The sequence below is a fragment of the Falco naumanni genome, chromosome 3 (assembly GCF_017639655.2).
Source record: "Falco naumanni isolate bFalNau1 chromosome 3, bFalNau1.pat, whole genome shotgun sequence".
NCBI classification, from domain to species: Eukaryota; Metazoa; Chordata; class Aves; order Falconiformes; family Falconidae; genus Falco; species Falco naumanni.
This window is the reverse complement of record NC_054056.1, coordinates 18,779,912-18,793,665: the sequence shown is the minus strand read 5'-3', so window position 1 is coordinate 18,793,665 and position 13,754 is coordinate 18,779,912. Positions and strand designations below refer to the sequence as shown.

The following is a 13,754-nucleotide window of genomic DNA, read 5'->3' as shown; positions in this document are numbered from 1 at the left end:
CATCGGCAGTAAAAACCTCTTAATAGTTCAGGGCTCCTGGGGAGCAGAACTTGGCACCGGCTGCCCGGAGCAGCTGTGGGTGCCCCATCCCTGGCAGTGTCCAAGGCCAGGCTGGACGGGGCTGGGAGCAGCTGGGTCTGGAGGAAGGTGTCCCCATGGCAGGGGTTGGAACCAGATGGTCTTTAAGGTTCCTTCCAACCCAAACCATTCTAGGATTCTATGAACTTAGCAAAAAGATTTTTGTTTTTTTGGGTTTTTTTTGTTTTTTTTTCTTTTTAATACATTTTTTCAGAGCAGCTGCTTCTGTGTGCTTCCTACTGTTTCTGCTGCCCTGAGCCATGTGTACCTCTGGGCCAGTGAGCTCAACTGTTCATAAAAATACTGAAAGTGTTGGTGTGGGTTTCACACTTTCTTGTCCGCTTTCTGCCTGGTTTGGAGTAGGTGGAAGATCTGTTACTTGCATAAAACGTCTGCTTTGTGCTGCTTTGTGGCTGAACGTTGTTAGACCTACTTGTGTGTTTGCTGGTCAGACTTTCCTGCTGTGGATGGGGTGTTTGTGTCATGCGGAGATACGGGTTGCTCTTCAGGAAACCTGCAGCCATAAAACCTTCCGATTACAGCGACTTTACCATTAGAAGATGTTCAGCTGGTGGGGCCAGCCCTGTTCCCTCTCTGTGGGTGGAAGGGGGTGGGTTTTTAAAGGAATAAGAAGGGCAAAGGTTTACACACGCAGTTTTAGAGAAAGGAATTCACAAACCGGATAAAGATAACCAGCTGACATGGGAGGGTTAAGCAGCACTGCAAATGCCATGTTGGTGACAAGCCCTGAGCAGGGCCATAAATCCTGCAAGGGAGACTTTTTTTTTTTTTAAAGTTCCCTTCCCTCCATACTGCTAAATAAAATACGCGATTTGTGCTTCTCTGACGAGTCAACTTCTCACCTACCCTGTGTCCATGAGGGGTCTGAGCTGCAGCCTGTAACGCTGGAGGTGTGCAGCTGATGCCGCTGAGGTCCCTCAGAGGAGAGACCAGCTCGGGAGAGCACGCATGAGGAGCGGGTGGGAGCGGTACTGGGCTCTGTTCTAGCCCGGGACTGGATGTGCGTGTCGCTGGGGGGCTGCAGAGCAAGCACAGCCCGCTCGCGCTGCGGCCGGCAGGGAGCCCCAGAAGCCATGCGGGGGGCTGCGAGGGAGGAGGGGGGCGTCCAGTCAAGGCTCAGTCAGGGACATCCCTGCCTCAGTTCACATCCTTCTTCTTTTCAACAGCAGATGATATACATGGTGCCCAGGTGGCTGCACGTGGAAGGGTTCAGCGCCGCCGCAGCTGGAGCAGGGGGCACTGTGTCCTGGTGGCCACCAGGATCCCCTGCGCCTTGGCTCCTGGCTGATCCTCCATCCTGCCCTTGCTGAGGCCCCCGATACCAGAGAAGAAGCAGTGCTGCAGTCTGCTGGTGACCGTTCAGATGTTAAGGTACTGGTAACGCTTGATGTCCTTTCTGAACGATGGACCAACGCTGCAGCAGCTCGCACGACATCACCAGGCTGCTTTCTGCTCTCCTCCGGTGGCGCCTCCAGCTGTAACTTGGCTTCCTCACTTGCTGGTTTCCCTCTTGTAAGTTAAGGCAGTAAGGCTGAATTTACTGTAGTTCCTGATACTGTCACGTCTGTGCACACGAGTTCCTGGAACCAGGGTTTTCTTAATCTTCAAAACATGCACTTCTTTGCTCACGAGGGTTGAAAACTTGAGAGCGCGTGTGTGTCTGTGTGTTTGTGTCTCTGTGTGTGTGTGTGGCCTCTTGGAATGCCCAGTTACACAGACTTTGCAGATTAGTAGTGACAGAAACTATTGTTACAGCTTTGGCTCGTTCCATGCCAGCAGTTTAACACAACCCTACACATCCTTGGCGTCAGGTGTGCTCAAAACCCACGCAGAAGTGACGTGCCGGTTTAGATACAGAGGAGTTGTGTTCTTGGAGCAGTCTGGGACGCTTCCCGGTGGATGTCTGCAGGAGAAAGTAAATTTACGTAAAAGCATGACAGACTTATCAGGCCTGTGCAAATTCAATTTTGAGAATTAAGTGGCACAGAAAGTAGAGCTGAAGCTGTAGAAAAGCGCTAGCTTAAGAAAAAAAAGGGCAAAGAAATCCCAAACCAGTTATATTCCTTCTAAGTTAAAAGCAGCTGAAATGTAACTCAGCTTGGGCAGTGATGCCACCTGCGGGCTTTCCGTGGGGACACAACCCTGGCCACACTTTGTATTTTGAATCTTAGGGTTGAAGTTTTGTTTTAAAACCACAAGAGTGTAATGTCCCACTGAGCCTATCAAAATATATGTTTCCCACACTGTACCTAGCTATTTCTGTACTTAATTTAAGGAAAGTTATATTCCTTCTCAGAAACCGTGGTATGCTTCCTTCAGCAAACACAAATCTGAGCCAAACACCTCATGCAGCTCTGAACAGCTTTCCGTTCCTGTTAATGGTCCACAGCAGCTTTTCTAAAAAGACCTTTAGCACGTACTAGCTCTGTCTTGTAAAAAAAATCATAAAACAATATACAAAAAAAATCTTTTGAGCTACTGACGACATAACAGCAGTGGTTTTGAACCTGTGAAATTGATACGTTTTAGAGAGGACAGGATTTCTATATTGAAAGGTGAACATTCTGAAGCCATAAATAAATACAGACTTCAAAAAATACATCCAAAGCTTTAACACAAATGGAGAAGTACGCTAGACAGCGATCTGGGTGTTAAACATTCAAAGTAGAGGCACCTGGGCTATGGCTGTCAGTCTTCCCCTAACCTGTGAGTTTTGGGCCAGACCTTTCATTTCACAGCGCAGGAAGGGCCATACTATATGGAGAGAAATATGTACCTTTGAGAAGTATGTAGTAGCTATATAATACGTTTTCAACTCACTTGACTTACTGAATTGTGGCTTGAACTCCCCCAGCAGTGCAGGGAGCTGTTGGGGAGCCAGGAGGGGGTCGGACGCCTTCAGCCCCCTTCCCGGGTGCCAGCTACGTGCCCGGGGCTGCCCCAGCGCTGTGCGTTGGCCGCAGCCGGTTGGATGCACAAAGTGCAGCAGCTCAGAGTTGTTTGGTATTTGTTTTTGAAATGTGTTGCTGCAATAGGATTCTTGATGTGGAATTAACTAATTAACTTGCAAAGAGAAGATAGGGCATACATTAGGGCTTCAAATAGTGCAATTAATAGCTACGTTTTAAAAATGCAGAATAAGCGAGGAGACCCGCGAAATTTACAGCACGTGTAGCACGTGTGGTGCTACTTTTCAGCTACTCAGAGCTTTATTATGGAATCACAGAATGGTTGAGGTGGGACGAGACTTCTTTGGGTTATCTAATCCAGCCCGGGGCTGTGTCCGGTGTGCTGAGCGGGAGCTCTGTGGGGCGGGAGGTGCTGCCAGCCCCTCTGGGCAGCCGGTGCCACTCTCCGACCCAGCTCACACTGCAGGTGTTCTCTGGTGTTCAGACAGAAATTGAGGCTTTTGCCTCTTGTCTAACAGCGGGCTCTGCTGGGGCGAGCCCGGCTCCCCCTTCGCCGCTCCCACCCTTTGGGCGCCCGTGCGCTGGTGGGACCCCCGTCGCCTCTCCAGCCGAGGTGTCCCTGCGCTCCCGCCTTCCCTGGCCGCTGAGCTGCTCCAGCCCCTCCATCGCACAGAATCTGCCTGCTCCCTCCCTGCCCGTGGCCTTACGCATGTCCGCTGGGCTGAGGGATCCCTAACCAGGGGTCCCCTGTGGAGGGGTGCGCCCGCCTGCCCTGCACAGACTCCCACGCTGGTACCGGGCGCCGGGGTTGCTGCGCCGCGGCCGTGGGGCCTGGGCCGTGTGCCATGCTGCCCGCGCCGTGGGCAGAGGGGCCGCGCTTTGCCCAGCCTGGCTTCATTCCTCCTGTGCCGGCAGGAGCCTCCTTGGCTGCTGTGAGCGTGGCGGCGGAGCTGGCGGGGCAGCGGGGCGCGGGGCGGCTGTCGGGCGTCAGCAGCGGCTGCACGTGCCACTGAGGATAGATGTTCCTGCTGTGCCCTTGTATGAAACATCTGCTCTGCTGTCAAGAATCGGAGTATGACGGGGTGGCATGGTTGGTGTGTGCACGCTGCCCGTGCCGGAACCCCTCTGCCTGACATGTGGCTCGGCTGTACAAAGGAAACTTGGGTGAGCTAGGCGGGCTTGGAAATTTCAGAATTGGAAATCTTGTTATGCCCTTGAGAACAAGTACTGAACAATTAGTTCATTTCCAGTGTTTGTTCCAGTGATGTTATCTCGGTCTGCTTATCAATGTGCATGTTTTCTATTTAATTTATTTACTTGTTGAGCGCAACTTGAGTTTATTTACACTTATTTCCACTTGTCAAGCACAGATGTGAGTGTGCTACTTCTGGCTGTGTGACAAATGAATACCAGGGACAATGGGTTGCGGGTGCCACCATCGGGGCACAGGGATGGTGCCGCGCCGGAGGCAGCGCCACACGGAGCCTCGGTGCACAGTGACGGGGAAAGTTCAGAGTGAATCGGCACCGCTGGCCTCCGCCCACACCGTGTTTGCCTCTGAAGCTTATTGAACACTTCCCAAGAGAAGCTGCTCTCCACGAATGTGATGGGTGCATATTACTGGATTGTAATCAGGTCCTTGCATATTTTTGAGTATGCTTAAACCTGGCTAAGAATTGGTCTAAGACTAATGAGAAGTGTCCTGGTTACACCTACCACTGCTGAGGAGCTACCCCGCGCACTGTTCCTTGCGCCAGTGGGAGCACCCTCTGCCCACGCGAGCGTCCCTAGAGCGCAGTCTTTCTTACCCTACAAGATATTTAAAATACAAGAGATGACTTCTCCTGAAGATGCTTATTTCTCTCCGCAGGTGCTACAGGACTCGCAGATGGCTGGTTCAGGTGGAGACCTTTATGGCTGGAACAGCTAAATGGTGGGCAGGCCACCAGCCGCAGGCTCAGCTCTGCTGCTCGCACGCATTTGATGATTAAAAAGAGAAGTTCACCTCAGGCGTGCAAGATGGCAACCATTATGCAAGAGAAGTGCCGGCAAAATAATGCAGTAATGCAGTCGGGCATTGTTACAGGTAAGCCCGTGGTAGCCGTTCTGGCAGGGCAGCGGGTGTGGGACCCCCGTGGCCGTGCCGCAGCCTGCCTGCCCGCTGCTGGGCTGCCCCTTGTGCCAAGGGCACCAGCTTGCTGCCGCTGGCGCATCCCCACGGCGTCAAGTGCGGGTGGAAGTCGCCACTGGCTGTTTTTTCTGTTAGCGTCCTTGCGGGCTAGGAGGGAGTTCATTTTCTTTGTAGCGGGGGCGGGGGGCACTGGGGGTGGTGGGAGCGGCGCTGGGGGCACACGCTGAGCTCGGCTGGTGCTGGGCCGCATTTATACTCCGTCGAGGAGTTCTCAGCTTCTCGGGCGGCCAGCGAGCAGCTGGGGGGCACAAGGAGCTGGGGGGCATGGCCGGGACAGCTGGCCCCCGCGGGCCAGAGGGCTGTTCCATGCCGTATGGCGTCACGCTGAGTATATAAACTGGGGGGGGGGGCTGGGGGGGTCGCTGCTGGGGGACGGGCTGGGCATCGCTCAGTGGGGGGCGAGCCATTGTACTGTGCATCGCTTGGGGGGGCGGTTCTGTCTCGAGCTTTAGTCCTTTTTCTCCCGTTGTCATCTCCCTTCTCATTGTAATTAGTACTAGTAGCGTTAGTATTATGTTTGACTTTATTTCCATTATCGAACTGTTCTTATCCCAGCTCACAATGTTTACCTTTTCCCAGTTCTCCTCTGCATCCCACCAGGTGGGGGGAGCAAGCAGCTGCATGAGGCGGAGTTGCTGGCTGGGGTCAAAGCAGCCGCCTTCGTAACAGCCATCCTGTTACAGGGGTCGTTCCTCTGTTTCTGCCTGTGCAGCTTCTCCTGTTGCAGCCATCTAGAGCTGGACGGGCAGTATTTAGTCTGGACGGGCAGTATTTAGTCACTAACACAGGTTGTGATATTAGAGGCCGTAATTTCACTGGCTTTGACTGAATAGCTGAGCATGTGTGAGATGATAGATTGTGGTTGGGGTGCTTAGATGGAGTCAACTCTATATACCCTGTTAATACCATGGTGTTAATTAGTCGTAAAATAATGAGAGCAAACCTTGTACTACACAGAAGTAGGTATCTGTTACTGCAATGCCATGTTTTAAATACATTACGAATTGCCAGTGGGCTGCAACAAGCGCTGAAAGTTTGGATAGCTGAGTTCCTTCTCTTTACAGGGTATCATAAGCAGGGGAAGTCTGCATCTGTCATCAGAATTCAAACAGAAGGTGGTGAAACCATGGCAGTTGTTTCATTTGGAGGACAGAAAAAACAAAACAAAACCAAAAAAGACTTGGAGAATGTAATTTGTGACTTGCAACATGGGATTCAGCAGCAGAATATGCCGTGCTGTGCAACCACAGAGAAATAGTGGTGCTAACACCCCAATTTACAGATTGAAGTTCAGAGGTAAGATGATAGGTGTCTTGCTTTTATTTAAATATTCTGCAATTTTCAAATTGATTTAATGGGATACAGGAAAAGAGCTGTTATGGTAATAAAACATTTCTGTAAACACTAGTGTACACCCAGTTGAAAAGGTAGCGCTCATACATACGTGCCAGCTACGGCGGGCATATCCATGATCTATGCTGTAACGGCAGGTTAGTTAACTTGGGTAAGGCAAAGTAACGGAGCGCACACAGTTGCATTTTCATCAGAGGAGTGTGCTCTGCTGTGAGGAGATCAAAAACTTATTTCTGTTTTTAAAGAACAGTTTTTTTCTAAATGGCTGTAAAACCCACATGGTCAGAGTTTTTTGTAATTATTTTTTTAAGAGTGCTGTGTAAGAAAGAAGGGTTGGTTCTGGTCAGTAAATGTTTGAGTGACAGCTACTGCAGCTAATGGGAAAAACAAAAATAAATTGGAAATTATGGTGGGGAGCTACGTGATAACAGAAATTGTGGAAAGCTTCCAAGAATATGGAAAAAGAGATACCCATTTATTTTCATAGTTTTAAAATGATTGTAATGAACCCTATGAGCAACTTTTCAAACTTTCCCAGCTGTGCCCATAGTCTTCACTGTGCTACAAAAAAGCACACAGCAACAAGGAGTGGTTAAGGGACATGGCATATAATTTACTTTTACGCGGTACCAAGTGCATAACTCTGTTAACCATAAGCTGAAGAAATAATCTGCAATTGCAAATAACATTTTTCTTTTGGGGAGTTAAAAAAAAACGCAAGAAGCTACCCTAGAAAATTCAGTTACAACAGCTTTGTAAATGCCAACTCACGGTTTTATGGTTGTATCCTGTGCCTTTAGGAAAATCGGGTTTCAGTCAAATGAGACTGATGGGACCAGGAAGTCGGACCCCGCAGGTTTTCCATTGCACAGAGAGGGCCACATCTGATAATTTTTGGAATGCAATATTCTGTCCAGCTCTGTTGTTCCTTGCCCAGACACTGACGATTTCCGTGCTGAGGACTGCAGAGGGTGCTACTACTGTGCAGGCAGCGCTGGAGTTAAGGCTCCGCGGCTCCTAGACCAGCCTGGAAGGGAGACATGCATCCTGTCTGCATTACTTGGGGAAGGTAAAACCAAAGTTACTGTCTTCATGACTATGCTAACCTGACTTAGCTAAACTGAGTTAAAAATACCATAGCTTTATCTATTTTCTAGTTTTGAAATGTGTATTTGTGTTTCTGACATCATCTTTGATTTCATCTGGGTCCTGAGCGAGCTCTTAAAGCCGTGGTCCAGGTGTGCAGCAAGTGCAGCACTGGGGCTATGAGCAGCACTTGAAACACTGCAGCCATGAGATGCTGGGCCAGACTTTGCATTGCCACTTCAGGTCTGGTAAAAAAAGCAAAATGCACAACCTGGCAGGTTTCACACATGCACAGAGTGTGCTTGTGACACAGTTTGTTTTCCAGCATAGAACCAGCCGCTCGTGGTACCTTGTGCTGTGGCCAAGCTGTGCCGGGTCTGGCTGAAGTGGTCGCTCGGAGGAGCCGGTGGTGCCCACGGCCCTTGTCCTTGCTAGTGAACAGGACAACCACAGCCTTGCCAGCAGCAGCTCAGTTTCTGCACAGAATTAATGGCTAGAAATACTTAAACTTACTTATGCCGGAGGGACTGAACCTCTGCGGGCAGCTGGTAGCAGCTGCTGCTGCTGCTGAGGGCGGCCCTTGCGCCATGCGCAGGAGCTGCTGCTGTGCTTGCCCTGACTCAGGAACAGGGATGGCTGCTGAGAGGTGCACTTCAGAATGCAACAAGCCAGGGACATTTTTTTCAGTGTTTTTGCACACTTACAGTTAGGCAACACCATGTATAAATTACACAACAAAATCACACAGTTGGATCCTGCAGCTTTGATTGCCATGTTGTACTTGATATTCAACTTTAGAAGTATTAACACCCAAAATTTGGATTCTTTGCTAAAATAAATTGCTAAATTCTCTGCAATGGCCAAATGTGCTCTTCTTGAAGAGGGTGATACAGAGCCTGACACAGGGCACTGTGAGATAAATGTATTTATACACATATATGTTTATATAGCTGTATATGTGCATGGCAATACATCCTTATATATATTTACTGATGTTACTCCTGCTGCTGCAGTTCAAAAATCGATTAAAAAGTAAATTTATGCACCAAACAGTAGTCATAACCTGTCCATTCAGTCCACTGCCAGCGAGCCATGCAGAATTGTGGATCGCCGAGTTGAAGAGGAGGCTTCAGTTTGAAACTGACCACGCTCGCACTGGTGAGAAGGTTTTGCAAAGAAATGTGCTGTTCTGCTGTGTGTCCTGACCTGCTAACGAAATCACATCACCTGCTCGGATTGCTCAGAAGTGCTTTAGAAGAATGCTAGCTTAGAAGGAGCAGCAGAACTGAAGAACCAGATTAAAAACCTTTGCATATGTTGCAGCTGATGCTTGGATCCAAGCACAAAGAAGTAAACTATGAAATCTCGCCAAAGCCAACAGAAAGCATTTGCCAAAACACAAGGGTGGCTCTTAACAGCACGTAAGATTATGATGTACTGAACCAGCACCACCTCCTTCGGCTCAGGTTATTTCTTGCTGCACCTGGCCAAACCCAACAGAAACTGGCTTTGAGGAGGGCAAATCTGAGAGTACATTGAGGGAAGATATATTTATTCTAAGAATGGATGGAGATCTGATTAACAGGTATCTGTCAATACAACAAATTGGAAAGCCATGTATAGGTTCATAGATGTGATGTATATATCTGTATATAATAATCAGAACTGTGCTCTTATATATAACGGCATAGTTCTGGTCAGCTGTAATTAGTGACAGTGTTGAAAAGCTTTGCAGCACGCTGTGTGTGGAAGGAAGACCTGGGAAAGCATCATAGAACTCAGCAAGGCTGTACCACTGGCAGTGCCATTCAGCCCGGAGCCGTTCACACAGCTGTCCACGCACTGACGTAGCGTCAAGCTGCGTAAGGCCGGAGCATGGAAGAGCGGCGCAGCTCTGGCGGCACGTGGCGGGGCCGAGCGCCCATCCCGTGCCCTCTCGCAGACCCGACTGTTGCGGTCTCTGAAATCCAGCGATCCCAGCTCCTGCTGGGCTTGAAACTTGGCAGCAGAGCGAGGCACCAGGCGTGAGGCACCAGGCACCACGCGCGAGGCGGCAGGCTGTGGCCCACGGCGCAGCTGAGCCCCCGGCAGTGCATCCCCGCGGGTGCTGCTGCAGCCCCTGCGCCCTGTCCCGCTGACAGCAGCCAAACTAAACTAATGGAAGCAGAAGGGAAACATCCCTCTGGAGCCAGTTACTGACGTCACCTCTGGTGTTCAGCAGGCAAAAAAATGATGGTTTGTAAATGCTTCAGCTGGGTCCTGTTACAAAAGCAACAACCAGGCTTGTGTGGCTTTGCAGTGCCCTTGTGCTGTCACCATTTCTGCTGAAGTGGCCCCAGATTCCCACGCAGACGGGACAGAACGTGATCAGCACTTAGAGGGAAAACTCCTCTGGAACCTGCATCAGATTTTCCCCATTAGGTTCAAATTTCCTGACTTGTGAGTAACTCCAGGCTTGGTTTCTTCCATCTTTTCTCCTAATTCAATCGGATTCAAACCCCGTAAGTAAATAGTTTCTTCATTCCCTTGAGGCAGTCTGAGGTCTTGAGAAAACCCATTAACTGTTAAAGTACTTCTGTTCATCCAGCAAAAAGAACCTAAGCCCAGTACACTGCAGATGCTGGACTTAGGTTCAGGAATTTAGGAATACATTAAAATAACACATAAAAAATAATCAGCTAATAAAAAACAGTAAGACTAATAATTCATAAATACAAATTAACTATGGCTCTGCCAAAATGGAAATGCCCAATGGCTCCCACATAATCAACAACATTAAACTTCTGTTGCATCAAGGCATCACCAAATATTTAACATAACCACTCAAAATCTCCATTCTTTTCTAGCAAGTACTGGACACTCATATGTGAATTCAAAAATCTCTGGGCTTAAATTCTTTTTTTTTTCCAGATTCATCATGCAAATCGAGGTAACTTTTTTTGATATTACCTTTCATTTGAGAAAATCTTCACAGGTGTGAAAAAACACCCCACTAATAGTTTTACCAGTGTGGCATACAACTGTTTTCTTAAGACATTAACAATTCTGTTCATTTTAGTAGGCAATGGATTGCTTCAGCCAAATGCTAAGCAAGCTAACAGGCTACGTGTTGAAGAGATACTTGCTAATGACTTGGAAAACCCAAGGAATTCACTAAACCACCTGAATTGTTTGCAGTTTCTGGGGAGATCATCTAAGCCATTTCAGTTCAAAAAGCTTTTCAAATGCATTCATTGTACTCGTGTCCAACTTTCTAAAGAATCCACAGAAGAAATTTCAGAAACAGATGGGCAAGTTTTTTTGTATCTAGACTTTGATGATTATGTGCATGAGTCTTCCTGATGTTATTTGGCAAGAACACTTCCAAGGATGATCTGCGTTTGTACTCGTCTAGCAGAAGTGCTCAGAACTCCACACACAGCACAACTGCACTTAAAATACAGAAGTGCTCTTCACTCACAAAGAGACAACAAACAACAAGGACGTGCTTGGAAAAGCAGCTGATGGAGGTGTCAGAGAAACTCACTCTGTGGGCTTGCGAGCACACGCACCCAGTCACTCTGTTTGCTCTGGAGGAGGTCGAACCTTCAAGTCCAACTACAAATTATTATATTTCTGTTATATTATATAAAATTATATATATTATTATATCATATATAATATACAATATATTATATTATTATAATACTGTCCTTAACATTTGTGCAAGTTTCACAGGTGTAGGTGAGAGATGTCTCTTCTAAATGTAACTTGAGGATACCTATAACCTTACCCAGGAGGGTCCCACGAAGACGTCTGCATTCTTCTACCGCTCATCGAGTCTGACACTCATGGCATAGATTTACATGTATGTGACGCAGATTTGGTCAAGAACCCCACAGCCCACCCCCTGAACCCCCTTGAAATGTACTTAATTTGGAAACATTAAACTGCGTGAGTCATGAATGTGTGTAACTGCAGTTAGTTCTGTGTTGATTTGAGAAAGAAAAATACATGTTGTATTGCAGAATTCTATAAAATTACATGCATTCATATACAAGGACACATGACAAAGTGTTTTATTAAAATAAAAAGTTTTAATACTTTTGCATTTAAAAGATTTAGCAGAAAATAATAGCTACAAACATGCTACAACAACATATATGTTCAAAAAGTTTTCAGTGCTTTCTTTCAAAGTTCAGCATTTTGGCAAAAATAAGTTTTTCTGTATATACTTCAAAAGTTGGCTATCATAATACTGATATAAAATACTTCATGTGGACTAAGGTCAGGTGCATAAAATACAATAAGTAATAAAACATACTGTTTGTATAAACATTTGAAGTATAAATTTCATTAGATAACATGCAAATACTGCAATATTTTAAATGACACTTAAATATAGATACTGAGATTCTTTATATTTGCATCCAATATGAGATTCTGAAATGTACAAAACTATAAAAAGAACATATTTCTTCATTGAAGTCAGGTACTTGTATAGAGCTTGATTGTCATTTTACACGCACTGAGCCCAGTGTCCTGCCAATCTTCACTAGTCCAAGTAAAGATGTCTACAGAAACAGGCCCAGGGCTAGTTAGTTTTCTTCATAATAAAATATGAAAGCATATTTACATGAGAATAGACTCTTAAATTTTTGGTAAGGTAATTAAGTAGCAGCAATTTTTTTCTTCCAAACATGATGTTTAAAATAGCACTTCATTGTCACTGATACACATCTGAACAATACAAAGTTAACATTCTTCAATAAATTTGAAACACTATTTTGTTCATTGCAGATAAAAACCCTGTAAGATCCCTTCTTGCAAAAATCGTAAATCTGTGTCGGATCCTTCGAGAGTATCTTTATGTTTCCAAGATCAATGGAAAACCACCTAATTGTGCTGAAACTGAATGGAAAACCACCTACCTGTGCTGAAACTTTCATCTGACTAGTAATGAATAAAAGAATAATCTTTTCACATTATTCCAAATACTTTTAGTTCTTCATTGAAATAAAATATTAGTTTATCAAATCTTCTACAATTTTTGTTTTCTGTTTCAGTGATCAACAATTCTGAATGTCCTTCACAATATAAAACACTGCAATACTCATGTATATTTTCTTAGCAGTTATATATAATATATTAATGCTGACAAGGGGAATAAAAGGCTTACAAACAGGGAGTGCAGAACAGGCACCACTTTAACAGAAGGTGAAGAGATGCTCAATGAAACTTGTACTTGAGATGCAATTAGAGCTGACAGCGGCACGTGTGATGCTAATGTTGGACTGTCTGAATTTATCAGTGACTCTATTTTTTCTGCTTCTTTATTGCAGGCTTCAATCTAAAAAAAAAAAAAAAAAGTTATTAGTTCTCCTCTTGCCACATGAAATGCCAATGCAAAAGTGTTGCTAGATAGCAAAATTCAGGAAAGGAAATCGAGAGTTATTCCCATCAGCACATAAGAGTTATATAACTTTTGGGAGTGTTTCCTAGAAAATATATCAGAGCTCTTATCATAGACTTTGGTACTATGAAAACTGCTGTGGAAGCCCCAGGTAGTAGCAAAAGGGAAGGAAGGAAGCTACGTAAAATGTGTTTTGAATGCCCATGCCAAAAATCTCACAGTAACCTATAACTGAAGTCAGTATCTCTAAAACTGAGGGCTGACTTCCTGATTAACCAGGATACTGCCTTGAAGTCTGCAACAGTGGAAGAACCAGGATTTTCATCTTACTGGGATTTTTCTTCTAAATCAGGGCAAACTGATTTCTTTTACGGGCAGGGAAGAGAAGAATAGAAATAATGGGAAAACCTGAGAAACCGCAAGTTTTCAGGTTTTCATTCCCCCACTGACATGATGATAATTAGAGATTTATGTTAGAAAATTCATTTTTTCCACCTTACCTTCTACTGCAACCCAGGAATCAATTTAGTACTAAGAGCTTTGGAAGCTGCCTCGGCTAAGGTTTTAACTTGACAAGCTCGCACGTGGAGGCCCAGGGCTTGAAAGCTGAGGAACCCGTGCACAGCAACCAGTGTCACCAGTGGGAGAGCAGCTCCTCCCCGGTTCAGAGGGGCTCTCTGCGTTCAGAGCCCTCCTCTGCCTAGGGGTCCAACTGCACCTGCTG

At 46.3% G+C, this 13,754-nt stretch overlaps 1 protein-coding gene and 1 long non-coding RNA gene across 3 annotated transcripts in view; one reads left to right on the top strand and one right to left on the bottom strand.

Moving 5' to 3' along the window:
- Window positions 1–1,270: 1,270 nt before the first annotated feature.
- On the top strand, window positions 1,271–12,603 carry LOC121085458. Of its 2 annotated transcripts, none has more exons than XR_005827069.1 (6): window positions 1,271–1,470; window positions 4,879–5,094; window positions 6,264–6,495; window positions 7,353–7,621; window positions 11,348–11,485; window positions 12,418–12,603. It is a non-coding gene; the product is annotated as an uncharacterized LOC121085458 (long non-coding RNA). The 2 variants fall into 2 exon arrangements; XR_005827070.1 differs by lacking the exon at window positions 1,271–1,470 and adding an exon at window positions 4,342–4,643.
- Window positions 11,695–13,754, bottom strand: part of RECK (reversion inducing cysteine rich protein with kazal motifs) — a 66,281-nt gene continuing 64,221 nt past the window's right edge. Inside the window, exon 22 of the mRNA XM_040588143.1 lies at window positions 11,695–12,967. Coding sequence (XP_040444077.1) covers window positions 12,752–12,967 — 216 coding nt within the window. The 3' untranslated portion in view covers window positions 11,695–12,751. The remainder of the gene's footprint in view (window positions 12,968–13,754) is intronic.